At 47.6% G+C, this 18,054-nt stretch overlaps 3 protein-coding genes across 6 annotated transcripts; 1 reads left to right on the top strand and 2 right to left on the bottom strand.

Moving 5' to 3' along the window:
• The first annotated feature begins 539 nt into the window (after positions 1–539).
• NEPRO (nucleolus and neural progenitor protein) lies at positions 540–6,128 on the top strand. 3 transcript variants are annotated; one of them, XM_027878806.1, is made up of 9 exons: positions 953–1,100; positions 1,245–1,399; positions 2,000–2,076; positions 2,184–2,315; positions 2,663–2,740; positions 3,625–3,986; positions 4,681–4,742; positions 4,848–5,098; positions 5,544–6,128. In XM_027878806.1, exons 1-9 carry the CDS (start codon positions 956–958, stop codon positions 5,938–5,940), a joined length of 1,659 nt encoding a protein of 552 aa, XP_027734607.1. In that variant the 5' UTR covers positions 953–955; the 3' UTR covers positions 5,941–6,128. The 3 variants fall into 3 exon arrangements, with proteins under 3 accessions (XP_027734609.1, XP_027734607.1, XP_027734608.1); XM_027878808.1 differs by lacking the exons at positions 953–1,100; positions 1,245–1,399 and adding an exon at positions 540–763; XM_027878807.1 differs by lacking the exon at positions 1,245–1,399 and having other exon boundaries at positions 987–1,100.
• Positions 6,129–6,947: 819 nt separating this feature from the next.
• On the bottom strand, positions 6,948–9,370 carry TAF13 (TATA-box binding protein associated factor 13). The gene is made up of 4 exons (XM_027878809.1): positions 9,237–9,370; positions 9,025–9,103; positions 8,439–8,536; positions 6,948–7,585 (listed from the first exon to the last, which is right to left on the bottom strand). Exons 1-4 carry the CDS (start codon positions 9,261–9,263, stop codon positions 7,415–7,417), a joined length of 375 nt encoding a protein of 124 aa, XP_027734610.1. The 5' UTR covers positions 9,264–9,370; the 3' UTR covers positions 6,948–7,414.
• Positions 9,371–11,440: 2,070 nt separating this feature from the next.
• GTPBP8 (GTP binding protein 8 (putative)) lies at positions 11,441–15,105 on the bottom strand. 2 transcript variants are annotated; one of them, XM_027878801.1, is made up of 7 exons: positions 14,872–15,105; positions 14,400–14,498; positions 13,777–13,907; positions 13,340–13,439; positions 12,801–12,919; positions 12,239–12,365; positions 11,441–11,682 (listed from the first exon to the last, which is right to left on the bottom strand). In XM_027878801.1, the coding sequence occupies exons 1-6, from the start codon at positions 15,061–15,063 to the stop codon at positions 12,281–12,283; spliced, it is 726 nt and encodes a 241-aa protein (XP_027734602.1). In that variant the 5' UTR covers positions 15,064–15,105; the 3' UTR covers positions 11,441–11,682; positions 12,239–12,280. The 2 variants fall into 2 exon arrangements, with proteins under 2 accessions (XP_027734602.1, XP_027734603.1); XM_027878802.1 differs by having other exon boundaries at positions 11,441–11,679.
• Positions 15,106–18,054: the final 2,949 nt, after the last annotated feature.

Here is an 18,054-nt window from a genome sequence, read left to right as displayed (position 1 = left end):
CAACTACAGGCAGAAAGGGAAAGGGGCGGGAAATAATGTCTTTACTTGGGGGAGGAGTACTCATAGAAGACCACAAAAATTCAATCCATTTGGTGGGAAACTATTCTAACAACACTAATAAATAACAGCAATCAATTCCATGGGGCACCTGCATCCACCACAGGACCCACTTCTGCCTGGCTTTGGGCCCTTTGTCCCTGCCATGGCAAATCCCAGGAGACGGGACAAACGCATGCAGGGACCAGGATGGCCAGGTGGGCACCTGGGGTATGGGCAGCAAGGCCTGTCCTTGTTCAGAGTGTTGATATCACAGAATCACACAATCAACTGGGTTGGAAAAGACCTCTGAGATCATCAAGTCCAGCCAAGTCAACTAGACCGTGGCATGTCCAGTCTTTCCTTGAACACCTCCAGGGACTGTGACTCCACCACAGCCCTGGGCAGCCCGCTCCAATGCCTAATCAGGGTTTTTGTGAAAAAATTCCTCATAACGTCCAACCTAAACCTCCCCTGGCAGAGCTTAAGACCATGCCCTCTCATCCGGATGGCAATTGCTACTCGTGTGAAGCCGATCTCCCAGATTATTTTCCACTTTTAGGGGTGTGTGTGTGACACGGGAGGGCGCAGTTGCAAGGCCCTTGTCTGGGGTCACCCCTGGGTTCGTCTGCAACGCCTCACACGAGGAGCTCAGCGGCTGCTGCGCTGGCTACCAACAGCCCCAGCTCCCCAGGCTGACACTGAAGAATTGCGAGGTTTGGAAAGCGTGATTAACACTCATAATTTACAACTATTCCTCTTCGCGCTTACAACATTTGGGAACGCAGTGCACCACCGCCAGGCCCCGACCTCTGCCTCGCCCCCGCGGGGTGACTTGGTCCGGCCCGCGGCCCTCCCCCGGCCCGGCCGGGATGGTCCCGCCCAGGTCGGGGCCTGCTCCCTGGTGCGCGGCGGGAACATGGCGGCGCCCGGGGCGGCGTGGGCTGTGCCGTGGGACCGGCGGGATGTGCCGTGCAGCGGGCTGGACGCGCCCTGGAACCGGCTGGACGTGCCCTGGCCCACGAGCAGCGCCACGGTGGCGTTGGCGGCCGAACACCCCGCAGGTCCCGGCGCTGTGCCGAGAGGGGCTGGGGGGAGGGCGGTTTGAAGGCGCTTGCGGCGGGCGGTGGGGGCCGGGGGGCCGGGGCGGCGGCGGCGGGCCCTGGGGCGCTGCCCGGCGCTGAGGCCGTGCCCGGCTCCCCCCGCAGTGGGACGGCTGTCGGTGCTGCGGAGGCGGTGCGACACGGCCGGCAGGCGGCTGTCGGGGCCCGGGCTGGCCGCCGAGGGACGCGTCCTGCGCGCCCTGCTCTACGTGTTCCACAGCAGGCTGCTCCGCCACCGCCCCTACCTCGCCCTGCAGCAGGTGAGCGGCCGCGCTGTGCAGCCAGTGCCATTTCCACTTCTCCACCGACATGTGGTGTCTTGTGCTCACGCTGAGGCCTGAAGGAGGTACAGTTACGTACCTTTGAATGCATGAGTAATACACGGCCTTGGTTCTCAATGAATTGGAATAGTGGGAGGGGGGAAGAATAGTCCTAAACTGCTCTATTAAGTACTTACTGGTTTAGCATGAAAAGTAAACTCCTTACTCGTTTTCCAGGAAAGGGATTGTCAGTATCTTCAAATAATTGTTTTGAATCAGAGTAAGAATGGTCCTTACCTTCTTGATTTGTTCATGTGTTTTTGTTCTTGACAGCCAATACCAAAGCTAATTGTATACAGCAGGGGAAACCACGCAGCACCAGTTAACCATGACCTACTCCAGTCCTTCTCTTAATTCTGTTTTTATAGCAGAGCGATGAACGGCAGATATAGGAATATCCTAGAACATTTCATGACACAAACCTGCAGTTTGTGCTGCTAAACTGCTAAAGGGAAGGTGTCATTTAACATAGTGATGGTTCTTAGACCAAGGCACTCCCACTCTCAAAATACCAGTCAAAAGAGTTTTCTTTTTTCCTAGGTAGAACAATGTTTGAAGCGCCTATGGAAAATGAATTTGGTGGGCTGCCTTGGAACTCTTGTAGAACTGATTCCTAAGTAAGTGTCGTGATCCTTTATTTTATACTATCTGTTAACTCAATCTGCAGAGCTAAAGGAGGGGGATGCTACATCGTAACCAACTCCTCATCCTTTTATCAATCCAGGAAAGATACATCTGAAGCCCATGCAGATTGCTTGGTTCCCAGCCAGCCCATGCTGGAAACAGTGGCTCTGAAGGTACTGGGAGGCTGCAAGCTCGTACTCCGTCTGTTGGACTGTTGCAGTAAAACTTTTCTGTATCCTTTTTTCATCGTAAAAATATTCTTACAGTTCACTATTAGCACCTCATAACATCCAAAACTAGGTCTGCTGGAGGCCCTGTATTGCTGATGGACTCAACTGTGCAATTCATACATGCAACTTGAAGTTTGTTTGATAGCCAAACACCTTATTTTCAAGTTATTATGTAGGAACCTTAGGCTCTTGGCTGGCTGCTGTTCCAGCCTTGAGCAATTCAAAATTTGCATACTCATCTCCCAAATTATTCCAGGATATCACCCTGCGAATTGCCTCTAGTTGGTGTGTTCAGCAAGTCTCATTACACGCTGTTTATTTTTTTATCCTTAACGACTGTAATCTTCAGCTTGTCCATTAAACATCTCTGCTCGAAGGAATTCATACTTCTGAACACGGTGGCTTTGGGGCTGTTGAGCCGACTATGGTTTGTGTGTTCAAAAGTCTGTCTTGTTTGTTGTCTGTCTGTTTGATGTGCCTGTCAGGGAGAAGGGCTTGTAATTAGGCCTTTCTGCTAAGTGAGCTTTGTTCATTTGGGAGGAGGAAGAGAGGGTGCCTCTCCATTCTTTTGGACTTGCTTTGTAGCACCTGAAGAGTTGTACAAGTGGAGAGAGATTTCTTACATGCTTTTATGAAAGGCTTTGTTCTTGGATCGTAGCAAACTTTATGTAGCACTAATGAAATCGCAGTGTTAGTGCCAGCCTGACACAAACACTGACACCTGGTACTCTGCAACAAGCAGTAAGTCCTGCCTCATGCTGAAATGGAAAGGCTGGGATAAACATGTTCTACAACACTGCTGAGTTTTCCAGGGAAACTGCTGTTCTGGTCTCTCTCGGTACAGGAAAATAAGTGGTGTCTGTAGCTGAGGGACTAATATCATTGTGTAGAAGAACTCAGTAAAATGTTCTCTGGCACAAGAAATCTTTATCTTCAGGAAACATAGAGCAGGCAATTGTATGGCATCAGCCAAGTTGGTACAGGGTGCTTTTGGGGGAAGACCTCATGGCAAATGATTTGGATGTGACCTCAAAACATGATGTGACCCACGTGTGGCACTCTAGGGAAGCAGAGAGGCTCCTGATTGGGAATTTACTAGTCAAGTTACTCCTAGATTCCAATCCTTAATGGTTCCTTAAGGCTCAGACTTAAGGAAAGCAGGGTGATGGAGTGTAAAAAGCTAAACTCGCACTCAGGGAAAATGGGGAAAGGGCAGCTTGGAATCTCTTCTGTTTGAGATTAAGGTAGTTTTTCAGTGGGCATAAAGTTTTCCTAGAGGAGACTCCATACCTTTTTGTCCTGTCTCTTCAGGATTCAGTACAGGTGTGTATTGCAGACCCTCATGTCCTTGTATGACGTCTTGTCAACAACACTTCATCTGGTATCTGAGACCCAACAGATGCCTTACATCAAGGGATTTACCTTCCCTTCTGATATCAGTAACTTCCTTGGAGTTAACCTATCTTCTGAGATGAAGAAGCAAGAGGCTAAAATGCTTACAACAAAAAAATCTACCAGCTGGCTGAAGAAGCTCTTCCCAGCAATGCCAGAGGCAGTATCAGAGGTTGGGAAAAAGAGACATTTTGTAACCTGTACAAGTGACGTGACAAACCACAGCATCCCATGCCCCATGGACATTGGAGAGACAGTTCTGGTGCCCAGAGCCAACAGAGGTAAAGCCTTGTGCCACAGTGCAAATGGTTTCTGACATCTCAGAGACTGATCACAGCTTTTGTCCAGCAGAGCCAAGCACTTCTACCACAGCGTGGTTCTAGTGCAAGCTCCCCTCCTCTGTCCTTAGGAGAAGAGAATGCTGCATGTAGCTTGCCTTTTTAAAGCTGTGGATAATGTCAGCATTGTGATTTTTGGGGGGGGTTGTTTTAAAGATAATACAGCCTGGAGAGAAGCAGATAATGAATGCAGTATACAGGTCCTGAAAACAGTTATTTTTACTTTCCTCCTTTTGCATAGATAAGGACAGTGACAAGCTAAGAACACTGTCTACAGTCCATACAAGAGTAGGCAAGGCTATAAGTACAGGATGCAGGTATCCTGTGATTGCTGGTTCTGGACTGTGCCCAAGACTTTCTCTGTACTGAGGGCTATGGCCAGTGACTGCAGGCATCCAGGTGTTTGTGAGAAGCTTTTACCTGCTAAGTTTTTGCAGCCATCTGTAAATCTCTGCATCGTCTTCATCCCTTGCCAGCTGCAGTGCAAGATGAGTGTAGTCCCCTTGAGCTGCCTGAAAATGCTGAGTAGAGGTGTGAGCCTGCTGAGAGCTCGGTGTGGCAAAGCAGTGCAGCATCTCTGTGCAACAAAGACATAAAACTATCTCAACACTGTAATGGGAAATCTCTCTCTCTATAGGGAAGCACCTGGGGATTGATATGAAGAGCTTGCTTAAGCCATCCAGACCTCCAACACAAGAGGTTTGTACAGTATCTTTTTACACACTATTTTTCAGTTTTAGAGACCCTAACACAATATCCCTGATTGAAAGTGTCCCTTTCCCTGCCTTTATTTTTGCTTGTCAGGGTATAAACATGGCATCAACACCTTTTAAAGCAAAGTTGGCACCACCTTCCTCTCATGTAGCAAAGTCCCAGCATACTGAATCTCTTGTACAGATGGTCCAAACAGCTGCATCATTTGGGGAGCTGTCAGAGGCACTCAGAAAAGCTATTCTGTGGTGCAAAAACAATAAATTCAAATCAGAAGCTTATTTTCTGCGCAACAAGTTGTTGAAAAGCAACCGGCTGCACCACGTGGAGGCTCAAGGATGCAGGTAGTTCTTGCATGGGTGTGGGATTTCTGGATGTAACACTTAACATTTTAATATGTATATTGCTACAGTATAGTGAAACACAGTGGTCTAAGCCGTTCTTTTAAAACTTGGGATCACTAGTTCAGGTTAGTGGATGCTCTGACATAAGCGTTCTGCTTAGCATCAGTCACTTGTGAAAGGATGTAAAAGGCTGACAAATGCACAAATACATAACAAATGCAGCTTAAATAATCTGCATGTTTAATGGTAACAGTTGCATGATGCTAGGGTTGTCTCCCTTCAGATTTCCTTGACTACTGTTGTACAAGGTGCTGTTATGTTTCCTTGGTATGACAAGGAAAATGAGAAAGGCTAGTAGCCAAATCTCTCCAAACTGTAATTGAAGTATCTTCACAAACTTCAGTATCTTATAAAGCTATGTTTTGTGCACCTTCCTCCTTTAAAGCTTGAAGAGAAAACTGCGCAGTGTCAAAACATCTGTCCGTAAATACCTCTTGTATGGGTCCCAACACACACGCTGGCCAAGGCAGTACCTCGGGGCGTGGCTCTGTCCAAGGAGGATCAAATCGTCTGCACGCTTGAAGAGAGCTCTGAAGACTGTTCAGCAGAAGCCTTCTGAGCTTTCTGGGGTCTGTGACACAACTGCATCACTCATCCTCCCTGCCTACCAGGATGGGCCTCTGAGTCAGAAAGAACGTTCTGATGCTGATACAGCCCCTGTCAGACTAAGCACAGCAGGGACCCCTAAGCAGCTGCTACTCAAAGGAAACCCCAGCCCTGTGTGTAAAGAATCTACTGAGAACATGGATATTGATTCTATTTTTGCAGCAATAGGTGTCTGATCCTGGATTGAAGAAGTAATTCCAATTTTTTTTTAAATTTTTTTTACAGTAAAATGCTCTGAACTCTAATGGTGTCTTAGTAACTCAGATCCTGAATTCTGCTAAGAAAGTAGCAACCATTTTATTATGTTTTTGTAAAACAGCTTTTTTTAATGGGTGTTTTTTTATATTTTAAGGGTGTTCCAAACAGCTGAATAGTCTTCATCCTTTTACCTGGCCTTGTCCATGAGCAGTGACTTTGCTACCCTTACTCAGTGACCCTTCTCTATTGCTCGACCACATATTAAGTGCTGCTGTCAAATCCACAGCGCAATTAGTTACCATCCACAGCAGAAGGCTGCAGCTGAGCACTGCTGCTTATTACAAAAGACTTTCAGACACTTTTCCAAGTCTGTTACACCCTTCTTTCTGTGCTGCTTGTACAGGGGACAGCCTTGGCATGCAATATCATTGCTATTTCAGCGTTTGTTACTTTTGTCCTGAAATGAAGAGTTAGCTGAACCTACTGCTTTTCCAGAAAAAGGGAAAGCACAGGTCTGGTCTGCAACAGTAAACTCCTGACTGATGAACATGTTTCTCACTGTCCCAAAATCTTTTTAATACAAATGCAGTTTTTGTCTGCTTGGCAGTGTAAGGTACAGGTATTCCACAGTGTTAGAACAAGCAATGGGTATAGTAGTTTCTGCCAGGCTTTTGCTTGGAAATAATTCCCCTGAGCATGATCACCAGGAAATATTAAGGAGAAAAATTCTCAGAATGAAGAACAGGAATCTGGTTTGGTAGAGAGCAACTGCTTAACAGGGATTAAGGAAAGGCTGTAAGTGCAAGTAAATCAGGAATGGGCTAAGTTTAATTTCTTAGGCTTAAGAGCAGAAGAAAATAAAAGAGCTGTGCCCACTAGGACAGAAATAAAAATAACCTTCCTAGCCCATTAAGTGCCAAAACCCCTCTATTGTGCACCTTGTGTGAATTGATCTATGTAAGTTTAGTTATAAGGAGTAGGCACAAACTTAAAATGTTTTATTCAAAGAGCATATACAGAGCAAAAAGCAGAACTTTTAGAGTAGTCTGGGCTTGAAGCCAATGTCCAGATAAACCAAGATCCATTTTCTGGGTTCCCTCTCACAGGAGTACCCAGTGATAACTGAAATAGTTGTACAGAATCACGGATCATCGGCCCTCTAGGCATCTGATGCAACAAAGGCCTACTTCAAACAGACTTACTGCCATTACAGGAATTTTTCATTTTCTTAAATGGTATAAAAATACCTAAGTATACCACATACAATCAGATAACATTTCAGCTGCTTGAATAGTTCTCAGAAAAAGCTGGAAGTGAGGGCACACACCCCAGCAGTGACCTCCATCCCGAATAACCCCTCCAAACAACACACGATATGATCTTCCTTCTTACTGGGCAGCTGCCATTACTTGGGCAGCCCAAATGAAGCTCCAGTGCAGCTTGTGCACAGAATCAAGATCCGTAGTTTGCTTCATCGAAGGCCTTTCTTGCTCTTTTCAGTTCTTCATTCATAGTAAGGAGGTCTTTAACCCTGGCAAACTTCCGGGGGTCCTTGCGAATTAGAAAGACAATGTCCTCCACCTGTACACGGCCCTGCCGCCCAATCGACATGGCCTTGTGTGTCTGTCAGAGGAAAAAGGGAAAGTCAACAGGGTTACTTTTTTAAGCTCTCAATTCCACTTTATTTCCTTATAATTTTATAACAAAGTAAGCAACTGCAGGACCTGGGCACCATCATCCTAGTCACAAGAGAACTTGCCAGTAAACCATGGACTCACTGCTGTTCTGCTGTCCCCAGCTCCCTGTCACACCTACCACTTACCAATATATATACATATATATATATGTATACCACATAATGGTATCAAAGCTAAAGCTAGATTACAAGTAGGATGCCCAGCCTGCAAAACGCCTGAAGACCAGGCACAACTTGGAAGCAATGTGAAGTAACCCTATCAGAGGACAGTGTAGGGTATTTTGATAAGAAAAGGCAAGGGCAACCTTTCAAAAGAAAGGGGAATGCTTGGATACTTTAAAGAGTATCCAAATACCTGGAAGAATAATGGCTTCAGGAACCAGAATACATTTCTTTTGTAGCAGAGCTACTTTCCCATCCATGTAAAGACACTCGGTCAACACAAAAAGTCGACAGATTTTTCAAAGCTGAGCCTTGCTTTCTGTCAGCTGCACATACAGCGATGCCACAGTGAGCCCCAAAGTCAGATGTGAATTTTGCCTCCTACAATACTTAGTCTAACCTTTACTTAAGGACTTCAGACAGCGTTCTAAATCCACATGGAGCAAGATGCATGAATTTTGCCTTTCTCCTGGAAAAGCAAAATCCAAGTTTAGCTTTCTCCTATTAGCACCATGAGTTTGGGGCCTGGCATAATGTAGTATTTGAGTCAGAGGTATTCTTCAGAAGGCTAAAATCCTCATGAGGATGTTTTGACCATGCTGTCTAGAGCTGACTTACCATTTCTGTGATAAACTCTATTACCAGGTCCTCAAGAATGTCCACGGATTCTGTGTAAGGGTTCTGGTCGTCCCCGAATCCATACATCATGCATCTTACTGCACAAAGAAACACTGAGTGTGAGGCTCCTTTCACCCATTCAGTAGTGTCAGCAGCACACACCTAGTCAGAGCTCACCAACCTGCACATTCCTGCTCCAGGTGGTACAGGAATGTAACTTGTCTGTTAGACAGGGCAATTCTTGAGCAAACATACAGGAAATAAACAGAAGCCAACAAAAGCCAAGGCTGTACATACAGAAAAGCACATCTGATGACGAGCTCTTTAAATATTAATTTAGCCTGCAAAGCGCTGCACACTGACTTACACAGCATAACCGACTGTGGGCATAGCTCGGCTCAGAGGATGCACCAGCAGTATTTTTAGGGGGGTCTACATGACAGCTTTCTGCACTTGCAGCCAGGGCACTGAACGAAAGCCGCTGTTTTGCTAAGGAGAAGTGAGTTTAGGAACTCCATAGCTGTCTGCTCGGAGTTTCAGCTGAGTGACCCGTCCGGGCTGGGCCGTCCGGCCCGGCACGACTCACGTTCTTTGGAGAACAGCCTCTTCCTCCTGCCCTGCCCGCCGTCCAGGCCCCCGCCGGCGTCCTCCGCGTCCTCTTCGAACTGCACGGGCACAGCGGGGAGAGGCCGCGGTCAGTGCCCGCCGGGACCCGGCCCCTTCCCGCTGCACCCCGCCCGCGGCTGGCATGGGATGGGATAGGGACCACCGGGAACTGCAGCCCCTCCCGCCACTCACCGGCACGTCCTCCTCCTCATCGGCCATGGCTGCCGGGCTGCGCCGGAAGGGATTCCGGATTCCTGTTCCTCTTCCCCTTGCCCGGCCCCGCCTGGGCGAGCCCGCCGAGCTGTGGAGGGGCGGGCACGGGGCGGTGCTGCCGGGCGGGCGGGGCTGGTTGGAGCCGCGGCACCAGCCATTTACTGGGACAGATCTGGTGACCCTCCCCAAATCCTTAGTCGACGCTCATTATTGACTTGTCACATCAGGATATCGTGGGCTGAAAGCGAACTCGGGAGGTGTCTGGTCCATTTGCCTGCCTCAAAGAGGGTCAGCCGTGGTGTTAGAAAGGTCTTTTCTTGGTTTGCCTGTGTGGTTCGCATGGGCTTTTCCTTCCCTTGAGCAAGACACACTTGGCCCTGTTCGTAGAATCATAGAATGTTAATGGGTTGGAAGGGACCTTAAAGATCATCTTGTTCCAACACCCCTGCCATGGGCAGGAACACCTCCCAGCAGACCAGGTAGCTCAATGCCCCATCCAGTCTGGCCTTGATCAGTTCTTAACCCAGCAGAGTGCCCTGCCCAAGCTGTGAGCTGTCCGCTTTTCTAGGAGTATGCTCTGGGACACTGTGCCAAAGACTTAGCTGAAGTCCAGGTGGACCACATCCACAGCCTTCCCCTCATCCACCAGGTGGGTCACCTGATCATAAAAGATCAAGTTGGTCAGGCAGTACCTACTTCTCCTAAACCCATACTGGCTGGGTCTGATCCCCCAGACACGCTGTAGGTGCTGTGTGATTGCATACAGGATGATCTGTTCCAAAACCTTGCCAGGCACTGAGGTCAGACTGACAGGCCTTTAGTTCCCCAGATCCTCCTTCCAGCCCCCTTCTGGATGGGCCAAACTCCAGTCCTCTGGGACCTCCCCAGTGAGGCAGGACTGGTGATAAATGATGGAGAGTGGCTTAGCGAGCTCTTCAGCCAGCTCCTTCATCCCCCTAGGATGGATCCCATCTGAGCCCATAGACTTGTAAGGATCCAAGTGGCTCAGCAAGTCACTAACTGCTTCCTCCAGGATTACAGAGGAGCTATTCTGCTCCCTGTCCCTGTCTACCACCTCCAGAGGCCAGCTCTCCTGAGGATGATCTGTCTTATTATTGAAAACTGAGGCAAAGGTGTTAAGTACCTCAGCCATCTTTGGTAATTGTATTCTCCCCTCATGTCCAATAAAGAATGGAAGTTTTCCTTGCCCCTCTTTTTGCTATTAATTTATTTATAAAAATACCTTTTATTATTCTTTACAGAAGTGGCCAGATTAAGTTCTAATGGAGCTTTCACCTTTCTAATTTCTTTCTGCATGACCTAATGATATCCTTGAACACTTCCTGAGTTGCCTGCCCCTTTTTCCTAGCATTGTAAGGGGTTTTGTTCAGAAGAGGGTCTAAAACCAGAACTGCACTTTTTTACACATACAGGGTTATTTTCAGAGGCTCTCCAGTCAATAGGTGAGGCCTTGAAAATGACAGCCATGACAAGACTGATTTTAAGATACCAAGAAAGAATTTTTCCTAAAGTGTTCACTTTCACCTGTTCCATCTGTACAGATACTACTGCACTTCCCCTAGGATCATGCATCCCCTGGGCTGGTTTGCTCTGTAACATTTTGGGATTAGAGGTAAAATATTAAGAGATTTACAGGTTTGATTACTGTTAAAATGCAGAAGCTAGAGAGCCATGTCTTTCTACTGAATTTATCACATTCCCCACTTCTTACATGAGTGTTGAAAACAAACCTCACCTCACATCTAGTCTGAGAGTTACAAGAAGTTGCATAATGAAAGAGCTATAAATGTCACCTTCTCATCCTCAGAGTGGTTTAGAAAAAACTGTCATGAGGTTTAAACACTTAATGTAAGTAACTTCGAGAACTGCACACCCATATTTGGCCACGTCAAGACATGACAAAGTCTGAGTGCCAGAGTTCGACACAGGTACTTAATACCTTCGGTCTAAGTTCTCCTGCATGACTGCTGCTATTGACAGCTCTTCTTTCGTCTGACTCTGTACCTTGTAACTGCACAGTTTCAGGTGCTCTTAGCCAGGCACAGTTGGTGTGGGCCACAGTTCTCCGAGCTGCTACAGTATGCTTAAGGAGTATGGGACACATCAGTACTGTGCTTAAGCTGCCAGGGTAGAACAGACGCAGATAATGGACAACAGGTCTCAGACCTCGCAATTCATCCGAGTGCAGCTGCAGAACTTCATGCTGGATCGAGAACAGAGGGTAAATGCAGCACCGACTGATGATAATGTACAGAAGAAGAGGGTTCCTCTAGATGTCAGTCTTTCATTCCACTGTTTCAAACCAACCGTGATTGAAAAGTGGACCCCATCGAAGATGTGTCCTTTCCTTCACACTGGGACAACTCGCTGTATGCAAGCAAGGCATGCGATTTCGCTGCACCTACTGAACACAGAAAGTTACAAAAGTAAAACATACAAGAAGTTAAACACACCTTCACAGGCAGTAGGTTGGCTATTTCCACTCTAGATGGCCTCACAGCGGGAGGGTTGTACAAGTGGTAGCTTTTGGATCCTGCTATCCTAATCCTAACCCCAGTGATGTAAACTTCTGTGTACCATTCAGTTCAACTGGGCAAGTACAGTTTGCTTAATGTTAGGGCTATAGTTTTTCTGTGCTAAACTAAATGCCTCTTTATTAAAGCTATTACTAGACTATCTCTATATCCTAATGATAGCGGAATTTAGGCATGCAGTGGTATCTTTTTGAACATTTCAGTGGAGGGAGAGGAAATGCTGTATTAAAACTTTGCTTCTCTTTGGAAGTTCTCTACATAATCATGTAGGTTTCATAAAACAGTTTTATAACAACCTGGATTCACTCACACTGAAAACTTCCTGAACTGACCAACTCAATAAGCAAAAAGCTTAGTTTTACATGTATTAATTTATCCTAAATAATTTCTAGTACCTTTGGTTATTTACAACAAAAAAACACTGACCTTTTGTTCTGGATGAGCTGAGCAGATCAGGAGTCAGTCTTTTCAGCTGGTCTCTACAGCAGGGAGGTTTCCAGTAACATGGGCTACAAAACATCTTAGCAAGTGAACTCCTGAAAACTCCACAGAACTGTGGAAACAGAGGAATGGATATTTAGTGCCAGATAATGCTGTGTCTTCGAGTAATACAAGCAAACAGCCACTGGCTGTGTTCAATTACTCTCCCACAGTGCAGTACACCTTGGTATGAGCGTCGAGTTGGACTCCCTAATGCAACAATTACAGCTGCTGTTGTTACCAGAACTCCAAATAGAACAGCAAAGCCTGTTAACATCCAGCATCGGGATGCTGCCCACCTCCAAGAAAGGCCAAAGGAAGAAGCAACCTTGAAAATCTGCAGATGAGGGGGAAGAAGAAAAGGGATGTTTCCCCATCAGCAGCCCACCCTCCATCCTTGGTGCATAGAGAGGAGCTGCCTCTAAAGTGGACAAACCCATTTCGGTTTAGCTTGCCCTACTGAATTTATCACCCAAAAGGAAACAGCAGCAGGGAAGCAGAGCTTTACCTGACCAGGAACAGTTGAGGAAAGCATCCCTGAGTCTTCTCCTTGACAAATTCCTGGATCCCCAGTACATTCTTTAACAACAGTCCCCGGGGAGCTCGGTCAATTTTGGTTAACACCATCTGCGTGGATCCAGAAAGGGAGAATTAAAAGAGGAAAATAAGATTATTTTACTGCTAGTCTGGAACATCTGTAAGACTTCTGGACCATCCTGCAAGGCAGACTGAAAACTCTGGGTCACATCTAGGGGGAAAAATTGTCTAACACAGTTCACCAAAACACTTCTATAGCCTGCATAAAGAGCAGGCATTTTCAAGCTCCTCAAGCTGAGCACTGGAAAAAAAAAATTCATTTAATAAACAAAGCAAAAAAAGACCCCTTAAATCCCACTTGCCTCACTCAACACATTTTAGGCATATTTTATTAACAATAAAGGCTTATTGCCTGGATAGAACAACCTGCACATAAGCTCTAGTAGAGGGTACAAACCCTTATAGATAACCCATACTTTATAACCAACCCAAGAAAGCAGCATTACCTACCACATAAGGAATCCCAAACTCTTCCAGCATCTCCACTGCAATATGATCTGTTTTCTGGAGTCCAACTACACCATCAACTAACAGAAAAGTCCTCTTCAAGCTGCCAGAAAGACAAGCAACAGCAATTGCCACCATTATTTCATGCCTGCTCAGCTACTTCCAAATTCATAAGGAGAAATAAAAACGTGGGATCTGGGAAGAGTCAAGAAAAGCCATGCATGCAAGATGAAGGTCAGCATGGAGCAGCACCCTCTTTGCTGCTGCTTTGATCTGAGCATGAATGAATGACACTGCGAAAGCTCCCAGGGAAATTATGTCAGAAATAACCAGTGCTATCCTGGAAGCACCTACCCCTCTTCATTTTTTCACCTAATTACATGACACCGTATATAGGCATCTGGCATTCACTGCTGTGGAGGTACAGCTAAGTCCCTTACATGCGCCGTTCCTGCAGATAGGCCTCCACCATCTCCACAAAGTCTTGCGGGGCACGGTAGCCGTATCCTGGCATATCCACCAGAGTAAAGTACTTCCCTACTTTGAAGAAATTCATCTTCTTGGTGTGGCCCTGAGAAGAGGATTTAGGCAAGATGAGGGAAGGCAGTGGTTTTAAAAAGCTGCTCTAAGAAGTGTACTAAGAGATGCCCCACAAAATGTCCTATTACGTGCCCCTGACGCCCTAAAATGCTACTGTTGCTTTTAGCTGCCCAGTCTCCTACTCTTGTAGCAATCCTACATGGCTCTATCCATAAAACAGACTAAAAATACTGTCACAGGTGTCTCTGCTTCTTCTCAAAGGACTTAACAGCACGTCTGCTCAAGCTATGCAACTCCTCTGTCTGGCACACATGGCCAAGCCTGGCTGAAGAGCTAAGATGGGCTCTTTCTGCCTCTTCCTGCCACTGCCAGCCGTGAGCTCGTGGCCACCACAGCTGGCACATTCTCCTGCTGCTTCAGGTTACCCAGGAGCTTGTCCCCTTCCACCCTTCTCAGCCCTACTCTCTGGCCTGGCACCAGTTTCTGACAAAGACGGAGGGAAACTTTTAAAAAAGTCACTCACCGGAGTTTTTGACACTCTGACCTCCACTTCTGGAGCCAGTGAAAACAAGGCCCGGATTAAAGATGATTTCCCCACATTGCTTCGGCCGATGAAGCACACCTGCAGGGGGAGAGGCAGAGAGAGCACATCGACACCTGCCTTCCATGTGCTGGGACAAGGGATACCCTCTCCCACTACAGCCAGTCCTGGTCATTTCCCAGCCCTCGGTGCCAGTGCCTGGGGACAGCAGTGTGCTGTGCCACGAGCACGCCAGGCCGCTGGGCTGCACAACGGGGAGCAACAACAAATAAACTGTTTTAAAGCAGCAGCAGTAAGCGCTGCACGCACTGTGCGCTGACAGTGCCAACCCCAGAGCTGCACAGCCAGTACCAACACCCTTTGCCCCAGCAGCTCAGCCCGGCCCAGGGTGGCCCGGGCACACCTGCTGTCCCAGCAGGGTCCCAGCCGGGGGCGGGGGCAGCGCAGCCCTGACCTCGGGCAGGGCGGCCGGCGGGGCGTGCTCCATGCGGACAGCGGAGCTCACGTAGTCGATGGGGTGGCCCGGGCCGGGCCTGAAGAGCTCCTCGGCGCGCTGCAGGGCGCCCAGCTCGGGCTCGAAGATGTGGAACCCCGCCGTGTCGGTGCCGGGCGCCAGGTACCGCTCCAGCTTCTGCAGCGGGAACATGATCCCGGTGCGGCGGCTCCGCTCCAGCCGCAGCACCTGGGACAGGGAGGCCAGCGCCGGCGGGACACGGCCCGCCACACCCCCCACCCGTGGCAGCACCATCCCGGCGGCTGCAGGAGGGACCCGGCCGGGCCCGGAAGGCGGTGGGAGGAACAGAGGGATAATGGGGCGGGACAGAGGGATAATGGGGCGGGGCGGGCGCGATATCTTGGGTGCCCCCGCCCGGCGCGGTGCTGTCAGGGCCCGGCTCGGCGGCGGATACGCTGAGTTGGAAAGGACCCTCAAGAACCATGGAGTCCAGCTCCTGGCCCTGCACAGGACAGCCCCAAGAATCACACCGTGTGCCCGAGAGCATTGTCCAAGCGCTTTTCATCTCTATCAGGCTTGATGCTGTGAACACTTCATTGGGGAGCCTGTTGCAGTGCCCAGCCACCCTCTGGGTGAAAACTCTTTTTGTAATATCCAACCTAAACCTACCCTGACACAACTTCAAGACATTCCCACGGATCCTGCCACTGGTTACCAGAGAGAAGAGATCGGTGCCAGCCACTCCGCTTCCCCTCATGGGGATGTTGAGGTCTCCCCTCAGTCTCCTTCAGGCTGAACAGACCAAGTGACCTCAGCTACTCCTTGTATGGCTTTCCCTCCAGACCCTTCACCATCTTCATTGCCCTCCTTCAGACACACTCTAATAGCTTTATATTCTTATATTGGGGTGCCCAAAACTGCACACAGGACTCAAGGTGAGGCCGCCCCAGGTCAGAGCAAAGTGGGACAATCCCCTCCCTTGACCAGCTGGCGATGCTTTGCCTGATGCCCCCCAGGACATGGTTGGCCCTCCTGGCTTTCAGGGCACTGCTGACTCATACTCAACTTGCTGTTGACCAGGACTCCCAGGTCCCTTTCTGTGACACTGCTTTCCAGCAGCTCATTCCCCAGTCTCTATGAACATCCAGGGTTGCCCCATCCCAGGTGCAGAATCCGGCACTTTCCCTTGTTAAACTTTATATGGTTGGTGATTGCCCAGCCCTCTAATTTATCAAGGCCTCTTTGCAGGGTCTCTCTGCCTTTGCGGAAGTCAACAGCTCCTCTGAGTTTTTGTCATCTGTTTAGCTTTGGGTTTTCTTATCTGTGTTCTTAGAGACTCAGGCCAAGCCCAACAACACCTCTGAGCTGCAGAGGGCTCTGTGCACTTATGCTCTGTTTGACCACAGAATGGGGCAAAACAACCCAGTCCTGCAGCATCCTCTGGCTATCTGCTGCACCCATCGGTTTTCCAAGAGCTATCCTGATAAGTACAAAAATTAGGAAATTAAAAAAAAAAAAATCAGTAATTTCTGTTTAAGTTGAACTATATAGAGGTCAGTTCTATTTTGGATAAAATAAACAAAACCAAACTAACCACAAAACTGTTGCCACCTGTGTTCACATACAGTAAGAAAACCTGTGAAGTTTCACTGCTTAATTGATATGTAGCAGAGCGCTGTTTTCATATATAAAAAAACCACAGAGCTTTTTACATTATATTTCTCCGTGACTGCAGTTCATAGGGCTACAAATCAACAGGAATAAATGTATGTCCTTGAAACATTTCAGCTTCAAAGAAGTACTGCAATTTTAGCACCATCAAATGAAAGTAAACTTCCATCAGTATCTTTATTAAAGTAATATATAAAAATATCCTGATGTTTGCCTTACAGCCAGGCAAGCCTGGGGGTTCTGGGGAATGTTGCCTTTTTCTTTGAGACAGAGACTGCTTTTTCTTCTGCAGTGACAGACTTCTGTTTAAAGTGCTATAATTCTGAATAGTTTAATTATTACAATGAGTAGACTTAAGTCCAGGAAGGACTGTTAGAAGATAGCAGAGGCTATATCTTACTTTCTTTGTATTAAGCTCAGTCACAAAGCTGTAGGGAGGGAAGTTCCATCCCTTAGGAAAAGGCCAGCCAGCAACATACATGTCACTCAGAGAGAGCTTCAAATATTTTATAGCAAGACAAACTTCTGTGGAAATGCTGCTTCTCAACTTTATGATCAGTGAAAGCTGTTATTGGTGAAAGGCTAACTGTGTAAACCTAGGGGAAAAAACCCTGTATTCTACTTCAGTCCTGTAAATCATATCCTCTTAAAGTCTGCTTTGTTTCACAGCAAGACAGCGCTCAAAAGTGCATAGCTCAGGACAGACCACAATCACTGGCTGCTACATGCATGCTTAGAAGAGTGCTCCCAAATAAATCTACAAATGCCCTTTATTTGGTTCCAACCAGTTTGGAATCTACAGAGCAGGCCTCTCTCCTGTCACCCCAGTGGTGCAAAGAACCAGAGACAAATGTAGAGAAAAAAAGCAAAACCTTTCAAGAATTACTTCAGGAACACTGCTAATTGTTTTTTTGGGGGGCTTCTTGGTGGTAATGTAGCAACCTAATTTAATTGAAATCCATGGTGAATCTGGTAGCAGCAAAACCACACTGTCCAGAGAAATATCCATAACCATTCTAGTAGGCAGATTTCCACATTTCTATGCCAAACTATGACATGCAAACCAGATCAAGTGCTACTTTTGTAGTTTCACACAGCTCACTCCTGCAGGCAGCAGACTTGCCTGCTTCAAATCACCCTGCAGTAGTTACCCTCACCAGGCACATGTTCTCCAGCACGCTACACCCAGATCAGCCAGCCAGAGACAGGAGGGAAGGCAGCAGAGAACCAACTGGGCCAGTTAACAGTACCTCTGCAGGTGTGATGATGGGGACAGAGGTGCCCAGTTCACAGGCCAGTGCCCCAGCCACTGTTAAGTCTCCCTTTTTAATGTGACTACATAGGTGGCACGAACAAATTAAGATGGTATAGGACCTTCTGAATACTTGTAATTATAGCAAAGGGTGGGATAAACAAGAGCATCCAGTAAACCCACATCCAAAACCTGAAGTACAGAAATGTGCATTTCAGTGGAAGGTGGTTTGTTTTTTTTTTCCTGGACTAAATTGCAGT

Source organism: Empidonax traillii, unplaced genomic scaffold (genome assembly GCF_003031625.1).
Source record: "Empidonax traillii isolate 1590-97213 ecotype Southwest subspecies unplaced genomic scaffold, ASM303162v1 scaffold46:size3806547, whole genome shotgun sequence".
Classification (NCBI taxonomy): Eukaryota; Metazoa; Chordata; class Aves; order Passeriformes; family Tyrannidae; genus Empidonax; species Empidonax traillii.
Note: the sequence above shows the minus strand (reverse complement) of the source record. Positions and strands in the feature narration are given on the sequence as shown.

Excerpts from the sequence above, each read along its gene's own strand:
- GTPBP8 (XM_027878801.1), bottom strand. The coding sequence starts at position 15,063 with ATGTTCCCGCTGCAGAAGCTGGAGCGGTACCTGGCGCCCGGCACCGAC. Across the intron at positions 13,440-13,776 it reads TATCTGCAGGAACGGCGCAT|CTTGAAGAGGACTTTTCTGT; the intron begins GTAAGGGACTTA and ends TCTTTCTGGCAG. Across the intron at positions 12,366-12,800 it reads CCTCAACTGTTCCTGGTCAG|TTCTGTGGAGTTTTCAGGAG; the intron begins GTAAAGCTCTGC and ends CTGTTTCCACAG.
- TAF13 (XM_027878809.1), bottom strand. The coding sequence starts at position 9,263 with ATGGCCGATGAGGAGGAGGACGTGCCG. Across the intron at positions 9,104-9,236 it reads ATGAGGAGGAGGACGTGCCG|TTCGAAGAGGACGCGGAGGA; the intron begins GTGAGTGGCGGG and ends GTGCCCGTGCAG. Across the intron at positions 7,586-8,438 it reads TAGAGTTTATCACAGAAATG|ACACACAAGGCCATGTCGAT; the intron begins GTAAGTCAGCTC and ends TTCCTCTGACAG.
- NEPRO (XM_027878806.1), top strand. The coding sequence starts at position 956 with ATGGCGGCGCCCGGGGCGGCGTGGGCTGTGCCGTGGGACCGGCGGGAT. Across the intron at positions 1,101-1,244 it reads GGCGGCCGAACACCCCGCAG|TGGGACGGCTGTCGGTGCTG; the intron begins GTCCCGGCGCTG and ends CTCCCCCCGCAG. Across the intron at positions 3,987-4,680 it reads GGTGCCCAGAGCCAACAGAG|GGAAGCACCTGGGGATTGAT; the intron begins GTAAAGCCTTGT and ends CTCTCTCTATAG.